Raw genomic sequence first — 27,812 nt, 5'->3', positions numbered from 1 at the left:
GACATAGTATCTCGATATCCAGAAAAGGTGTGTATACCATTCAATAGCTAGAGGAAATGAGATATTCAAAAGTTAACAAATGTCATCAGAGTGTCTTGACTTCAGTCATAGACACTTACAATGCTAGTGTCAAACAGTGTCGTTAAATAGTGCATTGGTGTTGTTCAGTACCCCTATCTGAATCTATTCTTGCATGAGAAATGCAATCGTTCTCTTCCAGGTATGTAGCACTCTTGTACAGCCATGGCAGGCCTGGTCAGTGCATCTGGGTATTGACAACATGCCTGGCCAACAGTTACCAAAACTGCCAGTAGAAGTCACAACAAATATGTCCCACTGATATGTGGACATGCTTGTGCAGGACTTAAATACCACAGTATTTTCATGCCAGTTATGCAGTCTGATAAAGGAACAATTGGAGTTCACACAAAAAGGTCCAAAAGCCTTTACATTGATTGCGATTCTGGGCTTTGAGTCATAGGTAACACCAACTCGCAGCCACAATAAGGGAACTTGTTTGCCCAGGCTGTTTTGCATTCTAGAACAGTAGACACTTGGGCCCTCATTTCTAGCAAGCCCATAAATATTTGAGGCCCTTCTTTCTAGCATAGTGAACTGAGAAGTGTGGTTAGCAGTCCTTTAGAGGGGGACCCAGGGATAGAGCCCAGCCCTGGTCCTTCTTAAGTTTGAAAGAGCCCAGATCAGGGAACAAAGAAAGCCTGGCTTCTGGAGTTGAATCAATTTCATAAAGTAGAGCTGATGACTGTGAATGTTCCAACCCATAATCCCGTTTCAAGAGTTGAGATGATACAGGGTATTTCCCTTGGTTCTATTCTCCAAATCCTTTCCTGAAGAGTCTAGAGACTATGAGATCTTACCAGATGGTGAATGTGGTGAGGCTCAACCACTGTAATGTCTGAGGGATAGTCCTTTGCAGGGACTCTCTTCACCTAATCTTCTGGCAACTCCCCCTCTCGTAACAACTCCTCAAGCCAGTGGCCATTGGATCTTCTGTGTCTCATCCCATGGGTCTCTTTTCCACCTTCTCAGATTTTTGAAGTGGATAACACTTCCATACTCTAAAATTATACAACACATCACCTCTGTCTTATCATTGCTTCTCTCTATGAGCAATACCAGAAGTCTAGCCTATCTTCTTCCTTTGTACCTTTTTTCTTTTTATTTTGTATAGAAACCTGTGCCACATTTTAGGCTCTCACTTTCCATTTCCTTCCCTGAAATGAGGCTTGTATGACCCAAAAGAACTATTTCATTTCTAACATTGCCTCCCAGGTGAAGGAGTAAAATCAAAGCCATTATCCACATACATGGACCTGTTCTGATTCAGTCATTTAACATTCTTTATACCAAGGGCATGTTGTCAGGCCCATCCCCTCCCAAGCCCTGGGTTTTCTTAGAATTATGGTAACGTAGCTAGTGTCTACATCTGCTGTGGATCAAGTCCAGTTCACATAAAGAGTCTTGGGAAAATCACCCCAACAGGGATCTATTTTACCAAAGCTACCAAGCATCCAACTTGAAAATGGTGACAATGCCTGTCCCAGCACTACAAGTTAACCCAGACTGCTTATTGTGTAGCAAGGGCATTCCCCCTACTCCACTTGTTTTAATACCACTATTGTGCAAACAAGCAAGCCAAGCCTGTAAGGATCCTTCCAAGTGTTTATGGTAGTTTGAGAACCCAGCTCTTACTTTGTTTATTGATGGATTTCCTTCTGCTGGGATTCCCATTCAGGTTCCTATGGAGCATGCCTCACAATAACTGGCTTCATATCATAGGGGATAGTTCACATCATAACAGGGGAGTTAACATAATAGTGGGAGTTTGCCCCACTTTCTCTTCTAAAGGGGCTCCTATCACTCTTTCTAGTTCACTCTCCCACTTAGGGCTCATGAAAATCTCTAAGCTGGTAAGGAAGGAAGGACAGAACTGAATTTCAAACCACCTTATCACCACTAGTCCCCCTCTTTAGTGTACACTGTAGTGCTTCTTTCATCCTTGGGCATAGCTACTGAGACCTTCCTAAGTCCACCAAGTGAATTACCACTGACCCCAAGGAGAAATTCTTCCACCCCTGTATGCTTCCCTTCCAAATATCCATGACATTAAACTTTGTTGGACACCAATTGTTGTACAAGATGCACAGTTACAAAACCACTAATGACACACATAGTGCTAATAGCAGCAAAGTTTATTAGTAAAGGCAACTTACAAGCAGAGAAGGAACAATACAAAAGTTCTCCCAGCTCCCATAGTGGTTCCATAGGACTTGGATTTGTGACAAAAGCACTCCAAGAGATAAAATACTATATCCTATGGCTTGCTCTGTATTTATGGGTTAGTGTGAGAAAGGGTAGAAAGCACTTTGTTTCTCTAACAGTAAATGTATCAAGGGAACTTCGGGTCTAGGAACAGTGCTTGGGGGTATACACACCAAAAAGCAAAGTCTACACATGTAGGACTCTGAGAACAGTGTTGATATTAGCTGCTAAAAGGCTGTAGTGTCCTGCTGTCCCTCAGCAAAGTGGGAAGGAAAAAAGCCCCCATGGCCACCCAGCTAAAACCAAAGATGTGTGTGTGTGTGTGTGTGTGTGTGTGTGTGTGTGTGTGTGTGTGTGTAGGGGTATGTTAGATTATAGATAATTTATTTGGTATTGCAACAAAAATGAAACAAGTTTGTTGTTAATTATATGTATATACTATGATGTGAATGTTACTCTTCTATTTTGTATTAGGATATGATTACAGCATTTGATCTAGAAGTGTAAATAAAACATAATTCCTGTTATGGATATGTGGGGGACTCTCATATGAAGGGAAAGGGTATTATGGTATCAATCATCTTTTTTTTTAATTCCTGAATCAGACTGGGAAGGAACAATCCTAGAGAGACAAATGATAAGAATCTGCTTCCTTTAGTCTTCTCCACAGTAATAATAGCAAGAAATCTCCTGGATGCTGGGTCATGGGAGCTCTCTCAACATGAAGACAACTAAAAATCAGTGAGAGTACTTCTGGGGAAAAGTGCCTTTGAGCCCTGGGAGGAAGCCACTGCACAGGGACCTGTATTCTAAATGCCAGTGTTTTTACTTTTCTTATGTTCTCTATCTGTGTTTTACTTACAGTGTAGTAAAATTTATTTGAAAAATACAGTTTGCTTCAGCCTAACTAAAGAGAGCAAAGGAAAATTTTTTCACTTGAACTCAGAGTGGTGGACACCTAGTGTCCAATGACAACTGTTAGGTGAACTGAGAAGGTTCAGCGTGATTCTGATAAAATTCAAGAAGACATCATCTCTTTCCAGTAGAAAGCATGTTATTTGTTTAGGATTTGTTTTAATGAGAAATGGTATTTTCTTGGTTATGATGCACTAGCGTTTACTACCAGGGAAATGAATCAAGTGAACAGCATTCCCTGTTTCATCTCTTGCCTTCAGTCTGTTTTGAAGATATTTATTAATACTTATTGACACATGTCAGAAAAGTAAGAACTGGAAGGAACCAGGGGGGTTGTATGAGATAGGAGATAGAAAATTATTTAAAATCTATGGGGCGCCTGGGTGGCGCAGTCGGTTGGGCGTCCGACTTCAGCCAGGTCACGATCTCGCGGTCCGTGAGTTCGAGCCCCGCGTCAGGCTCTGGGCTGATGGCTCAGAGCCTGGAGCCTGTTTCCGATTCTGTGTCTCCCTCTCTCTCTGCCCCTCCCCCGTTCATGCTCTGTCTCTCTCTGTCCCAAAAATAAATAAACGTTGAAAAAAAAAATTTTTTTTTAAATAAAATCTAAAAATCTCTTTATGCTAAACATCCTGTGTAAATTAAATAATTTACATTAAAATAATTTTACATTTTAATAAGAGGTTTAACTGTTCATAATTAAGTAATTTGAATACAGAAGTTGAAGACAACGATGAATGGGCTATTAAAATGTATCATCAGCTCCATCTACTTTATTAGATATAAATGGGGCATCATCTACTAGTCTCAAGCCAGTAAAAATTGGTTGGTTGGTTGGTTGGTTTTTTAGTTTGGCTAATCTGTTTGTTTTGGGACATATGACAGCAGTCGTTTAAGATACTAGTTCTCAGAATAAATCAAGAACAAGTAGTAGTACTTACTAAACAATAACTTGAATAAAGCACAGTGACACTTTCCACATGTGCCTAATTAGGGTGATAAAGTAGGGTTTTCTTAGAGTAAATGTGTACAAAGTGCATAGAGATTATATGAGGCATAAGATTTTTTGTTACCTGCCTTTTAGGTTTTCTGTATCCATTGGTGTTAAACAATTTGATTGTATGTCTTGGTGTAGTTGTCTTCATGTTTCTTTTCCTGGGAGTTTGCTGAGTTTCGTGGGTCTGTGTTTTATAGTTTTCACCAAATTTGGAATTTTTTCAGCCATTATTGTTTCTTTTTTTTAATATAATTTATTGTCAAATTGGCTAACATACAGTGTGTAAAGTGTGCTCTTGGTTTTTGGGGTAGATTCTCGTGATTCATCACTTACATACAACACCCAATGCTCATCCCAACAAGTGCCCTCCTCAATACCCATCACCCATTTTCCCCTCCCCCCACCCCCGCCATCAACCCTCAGTTTGTTCTCTGTATTTAAGAGTCTCTTATGGTTTGCCTCCCTTCCTTTCTGTTTGTAACTATTTTTTTCCCCTTCCCTTCCCCCATGGTCTTCTGTTAAGTTTCTCAAGATCCATGTATGAGTGAAAACATATGATATCTGTCTTTCTCTGACTGACTTATTTCACTCAGCATAATACCTTCCAGTTCCATCCACGTTGCTGCAAATGGCATGATTTCATTCTTTCTCATTGCCAAGTAGTATTCCATTGTATATATAAACCACTTCTTCTTTACCCATTCATCAGTTGATGGACATTTAAGCTCTTACCATAATTTGGCTATTGTTGAAAGCGCTGCTATAAACATTGGGGTACATGTGCCCCTATGAATCAGCACTCCTGTATCCTTTGGATAAACCTAGTAGTGCTATTGCTGGGTCATAGGGTAGTTCTATTTTTAATTTTTTGAGTAACCTCCACACTGTTTTCCAGAGCGTCAGCCATTATTTTTTCAAATTTAATGTCCTTGTCTGCTAATTCTATTATCTTGTTAGTTTGGGGTCAGTTTTTATGATTGATTTTTTTCTAATTATGCATCGTGTTTTCCTGTTTCTTTGCATGCCTTCTAATTTTGATTGGATGCCTGACATTGTGAATTTTATCTCATTTGGTACTGGATATTTTTTAATTCCCACAAACATTTCTGAGCTTTGTTTAACTGAAATATTGTTAAGGTACTTGGGAAAAGTTTGATCCTTTCAGGTCTTGCTTTTAAAATTTGTTAGGCAGGACTAGAACAGTGTTTATTCTAGGGCTAATTATCCCCTAACTACTGAAGCAAGATTCTTGAGTATTCTACCTGATGCCTGTGAGTTTTGAGGTTTCCAAGCCTGGCTGGTAGGAATGGGTCCATTCCCAGCATGTGTGAGTATCTAGCACTTTCACCTCTAATCCTTTTCAGGTGGTTCTTTCCTTGGTCTCAGGTGCATTCCTGACACATAGCCACTTACCATTATTTAGCTGAACACTCAAGGTGTCTGTCCACTCATCTGTGGAGTTCTCTCTCCAGGCAGCTCTCTCCTCTCCAGTTCTCCTTCCTGAGCACTCTAGCCATTTGGGTCTCCCCTGGACTCTCAGTTCCATCTCCTCATCTCAGGAGTCTTCCAGCTGTGTCTGGATTTCTCTCTCTGTGATGTAGCCTGGAAACTATCCCAAGGCAGTAAACTAGGGCAATCATAGGGCTTGCTGCTTTTGGTTTCTCTCATTGTCACCTGATGTCCAGTTTCTTACAAACTGTTGTTTCATATATTTTGTCTGTTTTTTGGTTGTTTCATGCAAGGAGGTAAATCTAGTCCCTGTGACTCCTGATTGGCCAGAAGCCTAAGTCTGAGTTATAGACTTTTAATTTGGGGTAGAAATGAATTTCAAGAGAAGCATAGAAGAGCTATTTCAGACATTAATAGAATTGGTTAAATAAGTCATGATATACCTAGATAATAGAATATTATGCAGCTGATCAAGTATAATTATGTGTTCTGCCATTGAAAGCTGTTGAAGGTATATATATAGTGAAAACATTAAATTCATTATTTCATCATTCAAAAAACATTTATTGAGTTTCCATTTGATAGCAGCCATCATGTTAGGCATTTGGGATCCAATAATAAGCAAGATAGACATTGCTCTACCTTTAAGCAAACTTGTTGATTTAAATTCTAGTTTGTGGGTGAGGGGGTGTAGAATAGAAAATAAACAGATTATTGTGTCTAATGGTAAATTCTGCAAAGTAAATATACAGAATGATATTCTAAGGTGAATGGGATGGGGCCCCTACTTTAGATAAGGTGATCAGAGGGTGGCTCAGTTGGTTAAGCGCCAGACTTCATCTCAGATCATGATCTCACGGTTCATGGGTTCGAGCCCTGCGTCAGGCTCTGCTGACAGCTCAGAGCCTGGAGCCTGCTTCGGATTCTGTGTCTCCCCCTCTCTCTCTGCCCCTCCCCCACTCCCGCTCTGTCTCTCTCTCTCTCTCTCTCTCTCTTTCTCTCTCTCTCAATAAATAAACATTTTTAAAAAATTAGATAATCAGTCAGAGAAAACTTCACTGAGAAAATGACACTTAGTTTCAAATATGAGGACAAAGTTACAACAGTATTCTACGCAGAGGAAATAGCAAGTGTAAAGGCCTCAAGAAAGGTCAGAACTTAGCATGTTTGAGAACCAAAAAAAGGGAGAAAGGAAGAACAAGGACAATAGTGGTCAGAGGTTGTGGAGTTTTTCAGGAACTAGATCATACACTGTTGTAGGCCTTGTGTAGGAGTTTGGTTTTTATTCTAAGTTGCAGAAAAGTGAAGAGTAGTATCTCATTTATGTAACAGTGTAAAATGATGGTCACACGTATGCATGTAAGATCTCCAGAAGGATCTACAGGCATAATTGGTTAACCATGGTTACCTATGAAGAGTAGAAATAGGGATTGAGGGAGTAGGACAGAAACGGTTTTACCTTATGCCTCTCATTACTAAATATTTTACCTTGAGCACATATTACTTCTCAAATAAACTAGTATATTTATATTTTTAATGTTTTTTTAAATTATTTTTGAGAGAGAGAGACAGAGTGTGAGTGGGAGATGGTGACTGGGGAGAGGCAGAGAGAGAGGGAGACACAGTATCTGAAGCAGGCTCCAGGATCTGAGCTGTCAGCGCAGAGCCTAATGTGGGGCTCAAACTCATGAACTGCAAGATATGACCAGAGCCAAAGTCGGACACTTAACCAACTAAGCCACCCAAGTGCCCCTGTATTTATATTTTTAAAAGGGTGTTTATGAATTATTTTTTTAAAACATTGGTCAAACATATGAACCAGAAGTCCACAAAGGAGAAATACCAATAAACCTATGAAAAGATAATCTTACGTAGTGATCATAAAAAAAGTACAATTTGGACTTTCACCCCCCAGATATTGGAAAAGACAAAAAATATGAATAGTATTCAGTTTATTTGAGGACTAAGGGAAATACATGCTTTTGTGTACTTCTGGTGTTAATGTGTATCAATTTAGACTTTCTAGAGGGGAGTAAGACAATTATACTTCAAAAATCTGAAAAGTACCTATCTCAACATTCAGTAAGGTTTTTTCTGGAAATTTATGCTAAGGAAGTAAATCAGAAAAAAAAATTTTAAAGTACAATGATACAGATACTAGATCATTCACCATTTACATCATTGTTTATAATAGAATAATTAGACCCTAATAATAGCTATCAGTAGAAGATTGATTATTTAAATTAATTGCATTCCATTGAAGATAGCCATTAAAATTTATGGTGCAGTTATATATTTATTGATATATCAGGATGTTTACGGAGTATTATTCAGTAAAACATGTAGGTTAGAATATTATAATAGGATTTCCTTTTTTTCTTTTCACTTTATAGGCTTAGGTGTATATGTGTTTGCATATAGAACTCCTAGAAGGATTTACAAAAAAATGTTAATAGTAATTTTTGTCATGTATTAGGGCTTTTAATATGTTAATATTTTAATTTTTTTGTAATGATTAGTTACAAAATTACATTAATTTTCCAATGAGCAAACAAATCTAGCCTATAAAGAAAGGGAAAAAATGGAGAATATTAGTAATCTAGAAGTTTGTTTAGATATTTATGCATAAACTTGATAAATAGTAATAAAATTCAATTAAAATACTGGTTTGATAGAATAACTGACCTTCATACTTTTCAATTTTATAGGACTAGAAGAAATTGCAAAAGAAAGAGAAAAACTAAAAAAGGCAGAAAGTATCCAGATCAAAGAAGAAATATTTGAGACTTCTGAAGATACCTTAAATTGCTCAAATCCAGATTTTTGTGAGCAAAAGGAAGATCCTAAAGAAAAAGATAACACAAACTTGTTTCTTCAGAAACCTGGCTCTTTTTCAAAATTAAGCAAGCTTTTAGAAGTAGCTAAAATGTCTCCTGAGTCAGACATAATAACCCCCAAACCAAATAGCAGTGCAAACGGGTGTACATTGTCTTATCAAAACAGTGGAAAACATTCATTGGCCAGCATTCAATCAACAGCAACACAAAGCAACATGGAGAAGACAGACTCTAATAATCCATTCAGTCCTGGTTCAAGTGGTCCAGGGAAGTTCTACAGCCCTCTACCCAATGACCAGCTGTTAAAAACACTGACTGAAAAGAATAGACAGTGGTTCAGCCTTTTGCCAAGAACCCCTTGTGATGACAGTTCACTCACCCATACTGATGCATCAGCTGCTTCTGTGGTGACTCCTCAGTCTCAGCCACCATCCCAGTCCCCCTCCCCTGCTCCGGCTCCCCTCTTGGGGTCATCTTCTGCTCAGAATCCTGTTGGCCTAAATCCATTTGCTGTATCACCTCTTCAGGTTTGTACTGGTCATTTTTATGTTGCTTTCTTTAATCTTTGACCCCATGAAGATGGGGAATCCATTGAATATTTGTATGATGACTGCCACCGTTTGAAAACTGGGAAAAGTCAGAATTGCTATTACCAAGCTTCATTACAAGCCTATGCACTTCTAGTCTAATGCAGAGGCGTATTTAATAACTTTGTTTTCAGAATTTAAAAAATAATTTAAGATGCTAAACATTTTTCCTAACTTTTTAGTTTATTCTACTTATGAAATGTTTTGTTTTTTGTAGATGAAAAGTGGAGTATCTATGATGGGACTCCAGTTTTGTGGATGGCCCACTGGCGTGCTTACCTCCAATATTCCATTTACGTCACCTTTACCTAGTCTGGGATCGGGGTTGGGATTATCTGAAGGAAATGGTAATTCGTTCTTGACTCCCAATGTTGCTTCAAGTAAAAGTGAATCTCCAGTCCCACAGAATGAAAAAGTCTCTTCAACTCAACCTGCAGCTGTTGAAGTAGCAAAACCAGTAGATTTTCCTAGTCCAAAACCTATTCCAGAAGGTGGGTACATTGAGATGGCGTTTAGTCACTTACATTATTTCACTGTTAATAGAATCCTGTATTATAACTGAATCTTTGATGGTTATATATGTAGTTATAAATCTTTTGATTTGCATTGTGCCATTAATTTGTATTCAAGATATTTGTAAAAGTTCTACATATTCATCTTGACTTAGAAATGCAGTTTGGTTGGTGGAGAATTATTGACCCGGAGGACCTAAAAGCTTTGCTCAAAGTGCTGCATCTCAGAGGAATAAGAGAAAAGGCATTACAGAAACAAATTCAGAAACACTTGGATTATATTACCCAAGCTTGCATCAAGAATAAGGATGGTATGTATCTAAAAGAAATTTCTGCTCTTTTGCTTACTTATGAAGATTTTACTAATTCTTTTACCTTAGGATATATTTTAGTATGTCTTAATTTATTACTAAAAGGCATCTTTTTTTTCCTATTTTACTCAACAAACAGTAACTATTTACATTCCTTGAAGTGGTATTACTTACAATTTTTTACAACCTGCAGACATATTGTGTTGTTTCTTAAAAAAGAATATTCCTGCTTTTAAAAATAAGCTGCCTGCATATGCACAGGTGCATTTGTGTGTGTTTGATTACATGCATGAGTTCCCATGGAATTTTGTTTACTTTCCGAGAGAAATCACTGAGGAGTAAAGTAGATTTTAAAATTAATTTCTTTTCAAATGTAGTTGCTATTATTGAATTAAATGAAAATGAAGAAAACCAGGTAACTCGAGATATTGTGGAGAACTGGTCAGTAGAAGAACAAGCAATGGAAATGGATTTGAGTATTCTTCAACAGGTAGAAGATCTAGAAAGGAGAGTTGCATCAGCAAGTTTGCAAGTAAAGGTAAAATTGGCTTGGAATAAAATCTGTTTTTAGGATAATGGAAGGTAACTAACATTGATTGTATGCCTGATATATGCCAGTTCCTGTGTTGAATGTTTTCATTTTATCTCATTTAAGTCTCCATACAATCCTGAATTAATTTCTCCCATCGCACAGGTAAGAAAACAGGCTCAGAGTAAGTAACCTGCCAGTAGTCTTAGAGTAAGTGGCTACATGTGGGTTCAAACCAAGTCACTCTGTCAGTCTAACTCCAGATCATATGCTCTTTTTATTAAACCTCACTGCGTCCTTAATGACAATCAAAAATCTCATTTATGGTATGCAGTTCTTTACTGCAAGCAGACTTTCACAGTTTTACCCGTGATAATATAATGCTCTATTAAACTCCTACTGTAGTGTTTCATATAGGACCAGGAAGAACCTCTATACAAGCCATGTTCTGTGTCAGACTTTCACTCTATATAATGTAAAATTGGAGAATGTAGCTATATCTGAATGTATGTTATATTACGGTACTCAGACACGCATAAACTACATATTATGTAAGCTTTTAATATGTGTATTTATCTACTGGGCATTACCGTGTCACAAACAACGATCAGAACTGGTTTCCAGTGGAAAGGCAAAAGAAAAGCTTTATCTCTGTGCAAGACTTTTTTGGTTTTGTAAAGAGTATAAAGGTCCTCTCAATTGATAATAAGGTGAGGTCTCTGAGGATATAAATGGATTGATGATGAATAAGTGTGAGACATACACCTGAAAAGGTTTGGAAAATGTAGTTTCCATGTAATTCGATTTGATATTTCATGTTTTATCTGGAATGAGAAGCTTATGCCATAATACTATCCTATCCGGTAATTAAAATATTTCTTCAAAATTACTTTAATGCTGGAATTCAGAAACTTTCAGGGATCTCCAAAAAATACCATTTTCCAGAGCCAATAAAATATCCTTTTCTTGCCACAAACATAACTACCATAACTACTTTGGGAAGCAAAAATTTATCATTTACTGTAACCATTGTCCTAGCCAACTATATGAATCTTCTTCCTGGTACTGTAACACAATATAAAACTGACTCATTTATCTGGCATCTTCAACAAATGAACTCTTCTACACAAATTAATTTTCTGGAGAAATTATAATTATTCCTTTTAGTGGCATAATTTTTTTAACGTGTTTGTTGGGTCACTTATGTTATGCATTACACTACCTTCTTAAATTGAGAATAATGAGTTTGATTTAAATTATATTGGTGACATAGTATCTTCAGTATGAAGACCAATTATTAGATAATGATTCCCTCAGGAAATGTGAAGAGGTTTTATCCCTACATTAAATGATCCTAGTGTGCTTTGCTTTTTAAATGGCAATATCTGCTTTCTATAGTCTGTTTTCTCTCCTGGTCAGTTGTTTCTACTTGCTGGTTTAAATTTGATTGGCTCTAAAATCACGAAAACAAAAACAAAATAAATAGATAAATTTGGTTCTAATAGCCCTATTTTCCTCCAACTTCCCTCCCTCTATCTAATTTGCCAGTTCTGATTGGCTATTGGTTGGAAAAACATATCATCATGCTTTTCTAACTTATGTATAAAGTCAGAACATGGACCTGAAACATTTTCCTGGAGACACACTCAGGTTTTAGTGCACTGACCCTTTCACATTATTGGCTGCTTAGATGTGTTTGGCTGTGTTTTCAGTAGCTAAGTGGAAATTTTTTCTTAAGTTTACTTATTTATTTGGAGAGAGAGAGAGAGAGAGAGAGAGAGAGAGAGAGAAAGCGCAAGTGGGGGAGTGGTGGACAGAGAGAATCCCAAACAGACTCCCACTGCCAGCAGGAGCCCAAGGGCTGGAACTCCTCAATCGTGAGATCATGACCTGAGCCCAAGTCAGACACTTAACCGACTGAGCCACCCAGGCGCCCTGGAATTTTTTTTTTTTAAGTGGGATGTAGGGTCCCTTTCAAACTATAAGAATGAGGCCATTTGAGGAGCACCTGGGTGGCTCAGTCGGTTGAACGTCCAGTCTCGGCTCAGGTCATGATCTCGCAGTCTGTGAGTTTGAGCCCTGTGTCGGGCTCTGTGCTGACAGCTCAGAGCCTGGAGCCTGCTTTGGATTCTGTGTCCCCATCTCTCTCTGCTCCTCCCCCACCCTTGCTCTGTCTCTCTCTGTCTCAGAAATAAATAAACATTAAAAAAAATTTAGAAAAGAATGAGGACATTTGACACGAGTTGTACCTAGTGCACTTATGTGTACTATTCATAATTTCACCCTTTCTAAATATAAATGTCCTTTCTAAATATAATGAGGAAGGGGCTCCTGGGTGGCGCAGTCGGTTAAGCGTCCGACTTCAGCCAGGTCACGATCTCACGGTCCGTGAGTTCGAGCCCCGCGTCGGGCTCTGGGCTGATGGCTCAGAGCCTGGAGCCTGCTTCTGATTCTGTGTCTCCCTCTCTCTCTGCCCCTCCCCCGTTCATGCTCTGTCTCTCTCTGTCTCGAAAATAAATAAAACGTTAAAAAAAATATATATAATGAGGAAGAATTCATCCCAATATATAAGACAAGGTAATTATCTCTAAAGAGATTTAATAAAAAGGATAGTGTTCATTTTGTTTTTTATTTACTATGTACCCATTCCACATTAGTCAGTGGACATCACAAAATGGGATAAAAGGTGGTTTCTGCCCTCAGAAAGCTTGTCATATAATAGGGAGACGAGATGTATACATCTCTGCAGAATCTAGTAACTGATTGCAGGGAAGTATACAGTCATACATGAATTTAGTAAAAGAATATATGACTTCTGGTGGTGATATGGGAGCGATCAGGGAAGATTTCATGTAGAAGTTGAGTTGGAACTTGAGATGAGGAAGCTTTTGACAGTCCCGGAATAGCCAGGAAAAGTGAACAGCATGAATGGAGCACAAGGATCAGGAAGCTCAGAACATATTTGTGGAGTGACAGGTCATGGATTTTGACTGCAGTGGGGGATGCATAAATGGGAACATGAAAGAAAGGGTAGCTCGAGGTACTTGAATGTTGTGGTAAAAATATAGGGAATAGTTAAATAGTAGGGAATTTTTGAAGGACTTAGAGCTAGAAGGTTGATATAAGCAAGCTGAATTGTAAGATCATTTATTCAATCGACATCTCTATCTTAAGTGCCGTCTGTTTGCCTTCACTATGCTGGAGATAAAGTGACTAAAAGCAGACATGGCCCCTGCCCTCATAGTGTAAAATTGGGACTATCATAGGGCTATGGAGTATTTTGTGGTTCTGTGAGAGCCTGTAATGGGGAGACTTCACTTCCTAAAGGACATCAGGGAAGAATTCCCTGAGGAACTAAATTTTAACATGAGAGCTACAGGATGAGTAGAGTTAGGTAGGTAAAGAGAAGAGGGAGAAGCCATACAGACAAATGTAACAGCTTTGGCAAAGCTTGTGTGGCTGAAGCAAAAATGGTAAGTACAAGGATCTGTATGGAAGAGTGGTGGAAGGAATGAAAATGGAAAGGAAGAGCAAAGTTTAGAGACTACTGAGAGCTTTTCATTTAAGTGGTCCCATGAAATCAATAAGCATGTATTCTCAAGTCCTTTGGAATATTTGCTGATTTTCATTATACCTTTCATATCGAAAGTTACTAAATTTTCTTCTTCAATCCTTCCTTACACCTGTTTCTTTTAATTTTCTGTTTTTGTCTCTACCTAGCATTAGGAAACACAAGGTAAAAATTTTCAGTAAAGATCCTTGAGATCAGCTGGTGTCTGCTGCTGTATTTTAAGTACAGGTAATTCACCCATCAGGCATTTTAAGAGGAAACCATAATAACATTATTCTCTTGATATATAGGGTTGGATGTGTCCAGAGCCTGCATCAGAAAGGGAGGACTTGGTATATTTTGAACATAAGTCATTTTCTAAGTTGTGCAAGGAGCATGATGGAGAATTTACTGGCGAAGAAGAAAGCAGTGCACATGCACTAGAACGGAAGAGTGACAACCCCCTAGATATAGCTGTAACCAGGCTGGCTGATTTGGAGCGGAACATTGAGAGAAGGTATCTGAAGAGCCCCTTAAGTACCACCATTCAGATCAAACTGGATAATGTGGGCACAGTTACTGTCCCTGCTCCTGCACCATCCATTAGTGGTGATGGTGACGGGTAGGTTATTGAGATTAACTTGAAAAATTATTGTGCTTCTTTGCTAATTGGAGCCTATTTTCTATTGCCTGTTATCTATGTATCTTCTTGTATGTCTGTGATCCATATGGATCATGCTATTTGCATGGTGCTTTGTAAAAACATTTTTTTTTGTTATGTGCGTTGATAATCCTGCAAAGTGATCTTACATTTACCTGGTTGTGACTAAGCTTTGAGGCACGTAGCCACAGTCTGTGCACTACATCAAATTTAGTTGCTTAAACCTTATTCTTATTGGCTGTTACATGTTTTTGTCATTGCTTGGCTTTCAGTGTGATGATTGTTTCACATTCAGTGACCATAAATATGGATATGACCTACTTAATTTTTCTATATTTCAATGCAGAATTGAAGAGGATATTGCTCCAGGGCTCAGGGTATGGAGAAGGGCATTGTCAGAAGCTCGCAGTGCTGCACAGGTAGCTCTGTGCATTCAGCAGTTACAGAAATCAATAGCATGGGAAAAATCAATTATGAAAGTTGTAAGTGTTTTCATTTAAGAAATACTATAACTAATTTACTTTGTCCTGTTTTTCCCAACCTCTAAATCTTTCTTAACTGTACATTACTTATTGTCAAAATAATGAATGTATGCTTTACTTGACACTTTGCTTAATTCTTAAATACTGTATTAGTGTGATACTTTTTTCCTTATTTTGAGCTCTCTGAAGGAACCTACCAAATGTGTTCTCTTATTTTTTTTTAAATCTTGATTCACATTCCATTGAATATCATTTATAACTGACTGAAGTTGTTTTCTGTATTCTGTCAACATAATAGCTGTTAATCTAAATATTTTGAAGACCCTTTCACACGTGTAAACATTCCAGTTGCTAACATTATCTGCTACAGACATTCACGGCATTCCTTTTTTTAATATTTTTTTAAAAAATTTTTAATGTTTGTTTTTGAGAGAGACAGACAAAGCATGAGTGGGGGAGGGGCAGAGAGAGAGGGAGACACAAAATGTGAAGCAGGCTCCAGGCTCTGAGCTGTCGGCACAAAGCCCGACGCAGAGCTCAAACTCACAAACCCTGAGATCATGACCTGAGCTAAAGTCGGACGCTTAACTGAGCCACCCAGGCACAGCCATTCATTGCATTCTTAAAATGTCTTTATATTTCTATCAATTTTCTTTTTCTTCTTTTGTAATGCTGAGAAATGCTTAGATTAGTAAATACAGGATAAGAGCTCTTAGTTTGTGCACTTGATGTTGTATATTTGACATGGGATATAGCTGATGAGAAGAATAGATGTTTTATTTTTTCCACTCACAGTTAAAAACTAGTTTTTCACCTCTTTGCTCAAGCCCAAGTAGTTATTATCCTGTAGTGGCCTCTACTTTGTACCAGTCACCAAATACAGTATACTCAAAATAAAAGCTATATTCCATATATCTTCCAGGGAGGTACTTATTTTAAGTCGTGTTCATGTCCCTCTTGCTTCTTATATATCGTATATAGAAATATTTATAATATGTGAAATTTTATGGCTTAATTTATCATTTGCTTTTGAATTACAGATTAGCTTTAAAATCCAAACATTTGAGATATGTTTTTATTAATGACTTCGAAAGAAAAGAAGTGATCCTGAAATAATTTAGCCTTCCTGCCCTCATTTTCATCTCTAAGTTTAGACTACTTAATTCATTCCTACAAATAAATATGGTTTTTCTTTACTTCTGTGAAGAAAAAAATGTGTTTTTTTTCTTCTGTGGTTTTTCCCTTCTTCATAAAATATCCATGGAATAATGAATCTGCAGTTTTCACAATCTTCTCAAATTTAGGTCTTTTCCAATCCATATTATGATTTACCATAAATTTTAAGGCATTGTTTTGTTCATCTGGTAGCATTTTTACCAGGTAAAAAGAATTTTTCTTCTAGAATTTAATATTAAAACCAGTTTTAAAATCACCTTGGAGAAATCTATTCAGTGAAATCTAGGCTGTAATGATTAAAAACAATTGAATTCCTACATCAAACCATTATTTTTCTCATATGCACCATAATAGTCATTGCAGTGTGGTCAGTTTTGTTGTAATTTATATATAGAAACCCAAAGCTTGTTACCAAAATCTGCCTTTACATTAGTATACTTACTGCAATTAAAAGCTTTATGTCATTTTTAGCAAATTCGTAAACTGTTTTGCATGTTATTAATATACATTTATTATTTAATTTCATGTTATAATCTTCATTTTTAATATTTAATAATACATTATTTTCTATGAAACTATCTTTGAAAGAAGGCATAGTTTCATTTTCAAAGATTAATGAGCACTTTTTAACTGTTAACTAGTAATGTAATAGTGCCTATACTAATCCTCATAACAAGTCCTAACAAAATTATTCAGTTACCCGTAGATACTCCTCATTTGTCAGAGATCAGGCTTACCAAGGAAAGAAGAAGCTATCATAATCTGCCTCTGGATAATTCTCTGTCCACAGTTTGCTTTATATTGTTGGTAATGTTAAGCATACGCAATATCTACTGTTTATGCTCTACATTTGCTCTAGCATATTATGAGCTACTGCTGTGATTTTTCAAGTGTTATAAGCTTGATACCTGCCATCCTTTCTTAATAAGTATCAGAAAATAATTTTATTTTTCAATCATAAATGTGAGATGTAAGACGCACTTTATAGTATTTTTAGTTATCTGTTATAGAAACAGAATTTACTTAATGTTCGTGAATCTGATGTTTTAATTTTACTGTTATAGGGATTTAAATATAACCTTCCAAATGTTATTTCGCAATGAATGTTTTTACAGTGGAAGTTTTAAAGCTGTAGTTTAAATTTGGAGAAATAATACCATGCTGAGGTATTTAGTGATACGGTGTTAGGAAAGGTCATAAAATAAATACTTACTGTTGGAATGTTAACCTCTGCTGTTTTTGCTCCTAGCACACATGCCAATTTTAGTGTTATGTATTTTACGTATATTTGATAGATTTTTAAGCTGAATAGTGTGTATCTGCAATTTGATAAAAATTTTAAGATATCATTATTGTACATATTGAGTTATATAACACTATTTTAGACTTTCCCAGTTTAAGGTTTACTGTTATATTGAAAATTTTAAAAATAAGTTCGAGCAGTTAAGCTATTTTGTTTTTAAGAGTATAAATATATAACTTTAAATTGGTATGCTTTAAAGTTTAAATGTTTCCATTTTTTTAAATATTGATTACAAGACATTTACTACAAGACATTTACTACCATGACTGAGAATATAAACTAAAGGTCAAAATACAGTTTATAAAGCCATCTTGAAAGTTTTTCTTATCTGACTTTGTTTCTTTCCCTTTGTGAAACTTGTTATACAGAATATGCATGCATGGGGGGGAAACTCTCCTTATAGATTTTAAAGTTCTTAATGACATTAGAAACTTTTTCACAGAGAAGTAATTTTATTTTGTTCTACAAAATAAATCATAACTAATTAAATTATTTGATTTAATTTATTGTATCACTTTTCTCCTCTTTACATTTTGTGGGATCCATTTTCTGCACTTGTGACACACTTGTTTGATTTGGGTTGAATTCCAAAGTTTCCTGGTTTGGACACATTTTTTAATCAATCACAAAAAATAGATGGATAACTTAGTCAATATATAGGGTCATCTTTTTATTACCATATGTAATTTTGATACTAATACAAGTTTCCTAATTTTTATCTTAAAAATTACCCTAACTCTTACTTATTTCTTTCTCAGGATATCATGAGGATACTAAGATAAGCAAAAGATGAAATACATTAAAAATTAAAACACCATGTATTAAAGCTACTCATTGCTTTATGTGCTCTAATGTCATGTTAATTATTTCATATGTTAATGTGTACATGCTTCTGAAGTGTGTGCAGGCATTCAACCTCTAGCTTTGTTCTTTGCAGTGTACCCGAAATGTGCATTTACCCCAATTGAACTGCTCACCCGTCATGTGGTCCATATCTGTGTAATGAGAGATACATAGATGTGTATGGCTACTGTATATTTGTTAGCAAGCGGAATGTTTGTTACTAATATAAATTAGGAATTATGGTGTGTTTAATATCCCAATAACTCTTCTTCATAGCAGAGAGTTAATTTTAAATGATTTCTCATGTATTATAGTACTGCCAGATCTGTCGAAAGGGAGATAATGAAGAACTGCTCCTCCTTTGTGATGGTTGTGACAAAGGCTGTCACACATACTGCCATAGACCCAAGATTACAACCATACCAGATGGGGACTGGTTTTGTCCAGCTTGCATTGCTAAGGTAAGACTGATCTAACACTAAATTTTTTAATTGCCAAATCAAAATGCAGAGTCGTATGGAGATTTTTTAAAGATATAATTCATAAGTCATAAAAATTACCTTTTTAAAGTATACAGTTCGGTGGTTTTTATAATATTCACAAAGTTGTACAACCATTGGCACTATTTAATTCCACAGCATTTTCACAACCCTAAAAAAGTATATCTTTGTACCCATGAGCAGTCACTCCCCATTCCTCGTCTCCCCTTAGCCTTTGGCAACCACTAGTCTACTTTCTGTCTCAGTGGATTTACCTATTCTGGTCATTACAATATACTGCCTTTTGTGCCTGACTTCTTGCATTAGCACAATATTTTCGGGGTTCATTCATGTTCTAGCATGTATCAGTACTTCCTTTTTATAGTCAAATGATAATCCATTATATGGATATACCACGTTTTGTTTATCCATTCTTCGGTTAGTGAACATTTGGGTTGTTGCCATGGTTTGGCTACCATGAATAATGCTGCTGTGAAACATTCATACACATTCATACAGTTTTTGTATGAATAAATGTTTTCACTTGGGTATATATCTAAGGAGTTAAATTGCTAGGTCATGGTAACAAGAATATATATTTTAAGTCACTTTCTGGTCACATTTAAATTAGAAACCTGTGGCCACTCATACCGATTGATTAAAGAGAAGCAACATGATAATAGAATTAGAAAGTAAGAAGTAAGAAGTGTGAAAGGGTCAGTGTGTACTGAGGGCCAGAGTCTTTGTTAGGTGTTTCCTAACTCAGGCACTCCCTTCCCGTGTTTAATCTCTTGACCACTAGCTATCATTAATCATTACCAGTAACTGCTGCCTCTCCATAAAGTAAATTCCAAACATGCATCTGTTCACCACCTCCTTTCTCTTCTGTCTACCCCCTTTCTCACTCTAACTCCAACAGTCCTTTGGCCTCCAGTCCGTTTATCTGAAGACCTTTTCACCGTTTATCTGAAGACCCTCTCCCCCTTCAGGTCCTTTCTTTTCTCCTAACCTAGCTTGTAATGTGTCAACATTTCATTATCATAATCACTGTATCCACCTTTATCCCCTTTGCCGCTCTTTCACTTAGGAAAACCATGATTCTGGCTAATCCAACTTTGACTTCTCTAGCACCTATACTTTTATATCTGAATGTGGTTGGAATAAACACCCAGCCCTTTAAATTGAAGGCATTAAGAGGGCCTTTAATGGTGCCTGATGATTTACCTCCAGCTCTGTCTCCTCCATCTGTATTTTCAACTGATGACCTTACTTCCATTTCCCTGTGAAAATAGAAGCCGCCAGAAGAAAAGATCGTAAGAATTTGCCACTACATCCACCATCCTTCCTGTATGTGTGCTTACATACCCTCCCTTCTCTCCTGTTGCCATGAACTACTAGTGGCTCTAAGTTGGTTTGAGGAACCCATCCCCTCTCTCTTCCTCCTCCTCCTCCTCCTCCTCCTCCTTCTTCTTCTTCTTCTGAGAGCGAGAGAGAAAGATAATGTAAACAGGGGAGGGGCAAAGAGAGGTAGAGGGAGAGAATCTGAAGCAGGCTCCATGCTCAGCTTTGAGCCAGTGTGGGGCTCAATCTCATGACCAACTGTGAGATCATGACCGGAGCCAAAATCAAAAGTTGGGTGCTCAACCAACTGAGCCACCCAAGGCACCCCCCCCCTCACTTTCTTAGGAGTATGACCAACAGTTCTCTCTTCTCCTGCACCATCATCAGTTTTTCTTTCTCCCCTGGGTTCTTCTCATCAGCCTACTAAAATTCCATCTAGCCTCCTTCCTTCCATCTTGAGAAAACTAAACAAAAACCCTCTTCTGGCCTCACTTCTTCCTTGTTCCACTGCCTCCATTTTTCCCCTTTTCTTTATAGAAGAACTTGTGGAAAGTTTTCTGTTCTGGTTCTCTCTGATTTTTCTCCTCCAAATCACTCTTGAACTTACTCCAGTAAGATTTGTACTTCCACAGTTTCTCCATAAGTGCTCTTATTATGACCACAAATGACTTCCACATTGCTCAACTCAGTGATCAGTGCTTTGACCTCATCTAACCTATTAGTTACATTTAATAGAGTGGAGCACTTCCTCTCCTTAAAACCCCGTTTCCACTTGGCTTCTAAGATACCATACTTAACTGGTTGTCTACCTGCCTTTGCTCTTTTTCGGTCCCTTGGTGGTTTTTCTCACCTCCCTGATTTATAAACATTGGACCACATTCTTAGCTTCAGGGTTATCTGTAAAATGGGATAGTATCTAATTTATAGAGATTTTTGAAGATCAAATATAGTCATGTGTGTGAGAGTTTTTATGACTTTAAAGTTTGGTGACATAGGTATATAATACTTTATTACATTTTATTTGTATTATTTATATTTTATTTTTATTATATTTTACTTTTATAATATATAATATCTTTTATTATATGTTTATATTTTATAAAACAGCAGATGGTTCTTCCTGGCATTATATTCGCTAGTAATCACTTTTTAATTTTTCATTACTTGATTATTTTATCCTATCTAGTTAAGTGTAGTTCAATAATAATTTTCACTGGTTGTACATAAATTATGTTTTAGCTTCTTAACTGTCAACTTATAGAAATCTTCTTTAAAGCTTCACGAATTACTAACAAATTGGTGTGTTAATTCTTGTTAATCATCTGGTAGACTATAGGAGGTTTTATTCTCAGTAAATTTGCCTAAATTATATCACTCCATTCAAGCAGTGGTCTAAGAATCCTAAACCCTATGATCTAATCCAAGTGCTTTTATGTAATGCAGATTTCTAAGCCTCTGCTCTCTTTGTTTATTTAATGTAGTGAATTAGATGTTACGTTTCTTATAGCAATAAAAATATTAAACATTTGATTTTGATGTAAAAAGACTTTTTTAATGTTTATTTATTTTTGGGCAGAGAGGGGTACAGAGGATCTGACGTGGGCTCCACGCTGACAGGAGAGAGCCCAATGAGGGGCTCAAGCTCACGAACCATGAGATCATGATCTGAGCCGAAGTCAGTTGCTTAACTGATTGAGCCATCCAGGCACCCCGTAAAAAGATTTTTAAAGTTAATGTTATTAACATACATTTATCATTATTTAATTAATTTAATTAATTAAAGATTCTCTCTCTCCCACTCCTCTGCTCACTCACATGCTATCTCTCTCTCTTTCTAAAATGAAAATGTAATATATAGATATATATGTGTGTGTGTGTATGTGTACAGTGTAATGAGGCAAGCTGATAAACATTATTTATTAAAGAAATGTATAAACTTCATTGTCTTTTTGAAACATCACAAAAACCTTTTGGTTCTGTGATTTAAGTTTCATGTTTTCCTGCCGTAGTTATGAGTAATTAGAAAATTATCCCAAGTAATAATTTAGTTCACATAAAGAACTAGAAGTTTTGGCCTGTATTCATGAAATATTGTCCTTGTTAAGTGGCATAATTATTCAATCTAACTTAATTTAATCTTCATTAAATGGACTTTTTCATCATTATATTAAGCATCCTCTTTCTGTTTTCTTATGATTTAAGAGTGCTAGAAGCTCAGGCTATATGAAAACTCAGAATATCAGATATTAGTGAATAAAAATTAATAAACTAAATGGAAAGGAGACTTAGTAAAACATTTTAATTATTTTAGTGACAAGGGGGTAGTGATTCTTTGGTATGATATGGGGAAGGTATCAGATTGATAGTTTGCTTTCTTATTTTAGGCAATTAAAATATCTCCTTAACTATATTTCTAACTTCCCAATAGAGAACCAAATAATTTTAATTGCTTAAGAGCAATTATTTTAAAATGTTAATAGCAGAGTTCATGAAATTGTCAAAGAAATTAATATGAAATACTCCAAAGTAATGTTTTCAGCCAACTGTATTTCAAGAATAGAGCCAACTTTAGATTAAGGCTAGACCAAATATCTGACTCTGCGGTCTAAGAATTTTTAACAGTCTGGGTAGGAGAAAAAATCATTTTTAAAAAGAAGGTTAGCACTATTCTGGAAAACCAAAACAAAATCGTGCATTACCAGTGACTGCCTATCTCTCTCCTAGGATCCATTATATTTATTATAACATTTAACTGTCAAAATACAGACTTGTTTCCCTATTTCTAGATGAAGGACGGGGGCTCATTGTTACATCAATGTGCTATCTACAGTTGGTAGTTACATTGCAGAAGGCCACACTGAGATTTTTGTTCATGTAATTTTAGAGCTAGAATGACCTTACCAGTTGTGTGGCTTACTTTTCTAATTTTACAGATGACGAAATAGGGCCTCACAGACATTTTTGTGCAAATTCCATAGCTAGTCACTGACAGAGCTATAGCTAGAATTCGTAACCTTAAATTTCAAATGTGATCTCTTTTATACTATGTCTATTGTTTTCTGCAAAAACAGACATCTATCTCTCTCTCTCTCTCTCTCTCTCTCTCATTTTTCACCATTGCTTTATTCACACCTGAGAACCACAATTTTATGGAGCTCTCTTTTCATAGCAAATGTTTTTTTTTTTCTTTATCTTAAAAAAACAGAGATATATCAATTTCCAGTAGATTTAATCACATATAAAGGACTTTTCCTTTATTTGACACTTTCTGAGCTATTTTTCATGTTTTAGCCTAGCTTTTCAACTACCTCTTCAAGTATCTTATTAATAAGGTCTATATTTTTGTTCATTTTCACCTTTGTTCCTAACTGTGTTCTCAAAGATAGTCCTTTTGTACCTTTAAACTCATTTGGTTAGTGACTACACTAAAGGAATACTGCTAAGTTCCTTAGTACCAAAGATAGATTACCATAAGATCAACATCTTCGAATTTTAAGCATTCTTTAGATTTTTCATGCTTTATTAGATTTTAACCTTATGGGAAAACAAATTCATAAATCTCTATTAAAAATAAAATTATCAGCCTTCTAGATCAGAGATAATATTCTTTTCGTCCTGTTAGACTTACATAATTTAAAAAAAATTTAATGTTTATTTTTGAGAGAGAGAGGGAGAGAGGGAGAGAGAGCGTGAGAGGGGGAGAGGCAGAGAGAGAAGGAAGACACAAAATCCAAAGCAGGCTCCAGGCTCCACGCTGTCAGCACAGAGCCCGACACGGGGCCTGAACCCACAAACAGTGAGATCATGACCTGAGCCAAAGTCGTATGCTCAACCAACGGGGTCACCCAGGCGCCGCTAAAGTAATAAAAGGTCTGTAGATGGTTATTTTCTTATTTATTTATTTATTTTTTTTAATTAAAGGCAAGTGGTCAAACTCTAAAAATCAAAAAACTTCATGTCAAAGGAAAAAAGACTAATGAGTCAAAGAAAGGCAAGAAAGGAACTTTAACAGGTGATACTGAAGATGAAGACTCTGCATCTACAAATAGTTCACTGAAAAGAGGAAACAAAGACCTGAAAAAAAGAAAAATAGAGGAAAACACTTCTATTAACTTGTCAAAACAGGAAAGTTCTACTTCTGTTAAGAAACCTAAAAGAGATGACTCCAAAGACCTCGCTCTTTGCAGGTATTATTTCAGACACACGTACTCATTTTTTTTGTTTAGAAACTTTCTACTGTATTAAAGGTGACTTTTGGACAACTTTTGACAGATAGGAAAATGTACAGTCTACAATATCAGTAAATGTATTTCATCTCTTTTAATAAATGCATTTGTGTTGTTTTTACTTGAAGGATTATAAAAGCTAAGTTTTTAATAAAAATAGATAATTCTAAAGCATAGATACTGACTTCAAACATTATTTTTTTTTTTTTAGTATGATCCTTACTGAAATGGAAACTCATGAGGATGCGTGGCCTTTTCTACTTCCTGTAAACTTGAAACTCGTTCCTGGTTATAAGAAAGTTATTAAGAAGCCTATGGATTTTTCCACAATTAGAGAGAAATTAAGTAGTGGGCAGTAAGTAAATCATTTCAATTCAATATTTATTGAATGCTTAATATGTGTTGGGTAGTCCTCTAGTGAGCCAAAGACACATTAAATAAAAGCCCTACCTTTGGAGGGGTGTGTGTGTATATGTCTGTCTGTATGTGTGTTTGGTTAGACAAGTCAATTAAAATTTTTTGAACAATGGAAAAGCAGTGTGATAAAGCTGTTTTTGACATTGAAGGCCACCTGACCCAGCCTAAGAGGTAAAAAAAAAAAGTAACAGGGAAGTCTCCCAAAGTAAGTAAATAACATAATCGAGAGCTTTTATCATACATCAGCGGAATATTGATAACATCTCGTGTGGATTTAATAAAAATTGACTGTAATATTTTCAGATTGTTATAATGTAGAGATAGAAGGTCATTGGAAATTTTAAATATTAAAAGTTTTCTTGTGAGGTCTTGGAGAATACTAAAAATTTACTTACTAAAATGTGAAAGAAAACTACTATTTGCTCTTCTCTACCACATTCTTTGTGATCCTACCCAAAGAATAAAGTGACTTCCTGGCCACAGTTAATGATATTGGTTAGACTACCTCAAATTCCTACCAGCAAGTAGCAGCTGTTAGTGGAATTGAGTTGGTTCTGAACAGTGGCCAATTTTGCAGCCACAAAAATGAGGCTGTTCACTTACCAAATAAGCCCACACAAAAGCATCCCCCATGTAAGTGGCCAGGAGCTGGGAGCTTGTGTGTTCTCTTCTCCATTCTCCTCTGCTCCTCTTACTCCTTCATACTGGTTTAGCTTAATCTACCCTGTGACCGTAATTTCAGGCAAGGTCACAAAAAATATGGAGAAAGAAGGAATTTTACACTGAAAGAATAACTGCAAGATAGATTTTAATCACATTATTATTGTTGGTGGTGGTGGTGTTGTTATCCTTACAATGCAATATGTTGTTTAGTTCCTCCTAAATGTTCTTTTGGTGAAAATCACTGTGCTCTATAATTTACATTCAGTGTAGAAGAGTTAAGTAGAATTTAACTCCTAATAATCAGTGTCCTTCTCACATGTATGAAAGGATTTAAGAGACTGATCAAATGAGCAGCTTATTTCTTTGGAGACTGAAATGTCAGCCTTTCAAAAGATTATGTTTGTTTTGTTTTATTTTTTAAAAAATTATAGAAGGGATCTGCCCCAAATCAGAAAACATTTAAAATTATTAAAACTATCGGTTCTAATGTGAACCAAAAAGCAATGGCTGCTGTCTGGATATAAACTAGTTCTTTTGCTTTTTCTTTCAAAACATGAGATGTTAGGGGCGCCTGGGTGGCGCAGTCGGTTAAGCGTCTGACTTCAGCCAGGTCACGATCTCGCGGTCCGTGAGTTCGAGCCCCGCGTCGGGCTCTGGGCTGATGGCTCAGAGCCTGGAGCCTGTTTCCGACTCTGTGTCTCCCTCTCTCTCTGCCCCTCCCTCGTTCATGCTCTGTCTCTCTCTGTCCCAAAAATAAATAAACGTTGAAAAAAAAAAATTTAAAAACATGAGATGTTTAGGTGGGCAGCATCGTGGGCTCTATGGTCAACATGGCCACGACAAGACTTACACAGAAAGACTTGACATGTGTCTCCAATTCCTGGATGGAGGATCAACCTAAGCCTCCAGATCCCCAAAATAAACACCAAGGCAGAGCGTAGACATTACCAAACATTAGCACACCCTTTTGAGAATGAGGCCTGGTGAATGGAGGAAGTCACAGCAGAAGCAGGCAGAGAGAGGGAAGCAGTTCTCTATAATCCTGTTGGTGATGCCAGCTGTGTGGGAGGCAAAATTTAGTGGATTCAAACCCTTCTAAATCCAAGTTGTTTGATTAAACCCAAACTAATAAGTTGGAACCAAAACTCATAAACATTATTTCAAATGTTTAAACTAGAAATGTATAAAGTAGAGTGGAGGAAGTACCTACTTTAGCGACTCTTTCTGGGTTCCATATGCTGCTCCATCCTTCTGTAAAGGAAGAGGGACAAGACATAAGAATAGTGTTTGTTTCACCTGGATTCTAGTCTCCCCAGGAAAAATCATTAACCTTCTCTTACAGTAAGGAACAGTCTAAAGAGGTAAACATTTCTCAAAGTAACCTTAAAATATTTTATAAAAATTATTCCCACACATGTTGTATGATTCCGTTTATATTAAACTTCCAGAGTAGATAAATCCACAGAGAAAGACAGTTTAGTGGTTGCCAGAGACAAGATAGGGAGGGATGGGGATTAACTGCTTAATGGATACAGGGTTTCCTTTGGGAATAATGGCAGTGTTTTGGAACTAGATAGAAATGGTAATAGTAAACGTCGTGAATGTACTAAATGCCACCTTAAAATGGGTAACTTTATTTTATGTGAATTTGCCTTCATTAAAAAATAATCCCCAGAAGAACAGGAAAATGGGTGAGGTGACATAAGTTCTGAATTAATTTGGTGAGCCCATTGCAGATAGAGAAAAGTTACTCCTTTTATTACGGCCCATAGTAGAATGGAAGTGGGAAGGAGGGGAAGACTATACAAGACAGTCCATCAAAGAAGTAATTCTACCTTCCCAGGTCTCAGAGCTTCAGTGTGTACTTCATGGGTATTTCTAATAGGTAAATTATTTTAGTATCTAGCTTACCGTAAGCTAGAATTAATTTAAATTTCCAGAAGCCGTCTTGTGATCTGTATTGGTTTGGCTTCAGTTGGCTTGAAACAAACCACTCTTTTTTTTTTTTTTTTTTTTTTAACTAATGAGTTTAGGTAGATTCATTCACCTTTCTGTTCTTTTCTCCATGTTCTTACAGAGAAAGAGGATTGGACTTATTCTGCCAAAAAAGAACTTGAAGCCACAGTGCTTCTTATGGAAAGGCAGGTCCTCATAATGTACCTCTGATGAAGGGATAACACATACTTTTTTTTTTGTTGTTGGTTTTTTTTTGGCTTGTTTTGGATTATCACACTCCAGTGCTTTAGCAAAAGAG

The 27,812-nt window shown here is 36.5% G+C and overlaps 1 protein-coding gene across 11 annotated transcripts in view; it reads left to right on the top strand.

The window, feature by feature from the left end:
• The window catches only part of BAZ2B (bromodomain adjacent to zinc finger domain 2B), a 328,314-nt gene that overhangs the window by 290,674 nt on the left and 9,828 nt on the right, over positions 1-27,812 (top strand). For 7 of the 11 annotated variants that reach the window (XM_045479949.1, XM_045479956.1, XM_045479948.1 and 4 more), the window contains 9 exons: positions 8,350-9,005; positions 9,283-9,556; positions 9,733-9,888; positions 10,266-10,426; positions 14,279-14,589; positions 14,975-15,110; positions 18,747-18,893; positions 24,174-24,439; positions 24,690-24,833. In XM_045479949.1, coding sequence (XP_045335905.1) covers positions 8,350-9,005; positions 9,283-9,556; positions 9,733-9,888; positions 10,266-10,426; positions 14,279-14,589; positions 14,975-15,110; positions 18,747-18,893; positions 24,174-24,439; positions 24,690-24,833 — 2,251 coding nt within the window. Of the gene's footprint in view, positions 1-8,349; positions 9,006-9,282; positions 9,557-9,732; positions 9,889-10,265; positions 10,427-14,278; positions 14,590-14,974; positions 15,111-18,746; positions 18,894-24,173; positions 24,440-24,689; positions 24,834-27,812 lie in introns of those variants that run through there. The other 4 variants (XM_045479955.1, XM_045479954.1, XM_045479952.1 and 1 more) reach the window with 2 other exon arrangements.

The sequence above is a fragment of the Leopardus geoffroyi genome, chromosome C1, assembly GCF_018350155.1.
Source record: "Leopardus geoffroyi isolate Oge1 chromosome C1, O.geoffroyi_Oge1_pat1.0, whole genome shotgun sequence".
In the NCBI taxonomy this organism is placed as follows: domain Eukaryota; kingdom Metazoa; phylum Chordata; class Mammalia; order Carnivora; family Felidae; genus Leopardus; species Leopardus geoffroyi.
Note: the sequence above shows the minus strand (reverse complement) of the source record. Positions and strands in the feature narration are given on the sequence as shown.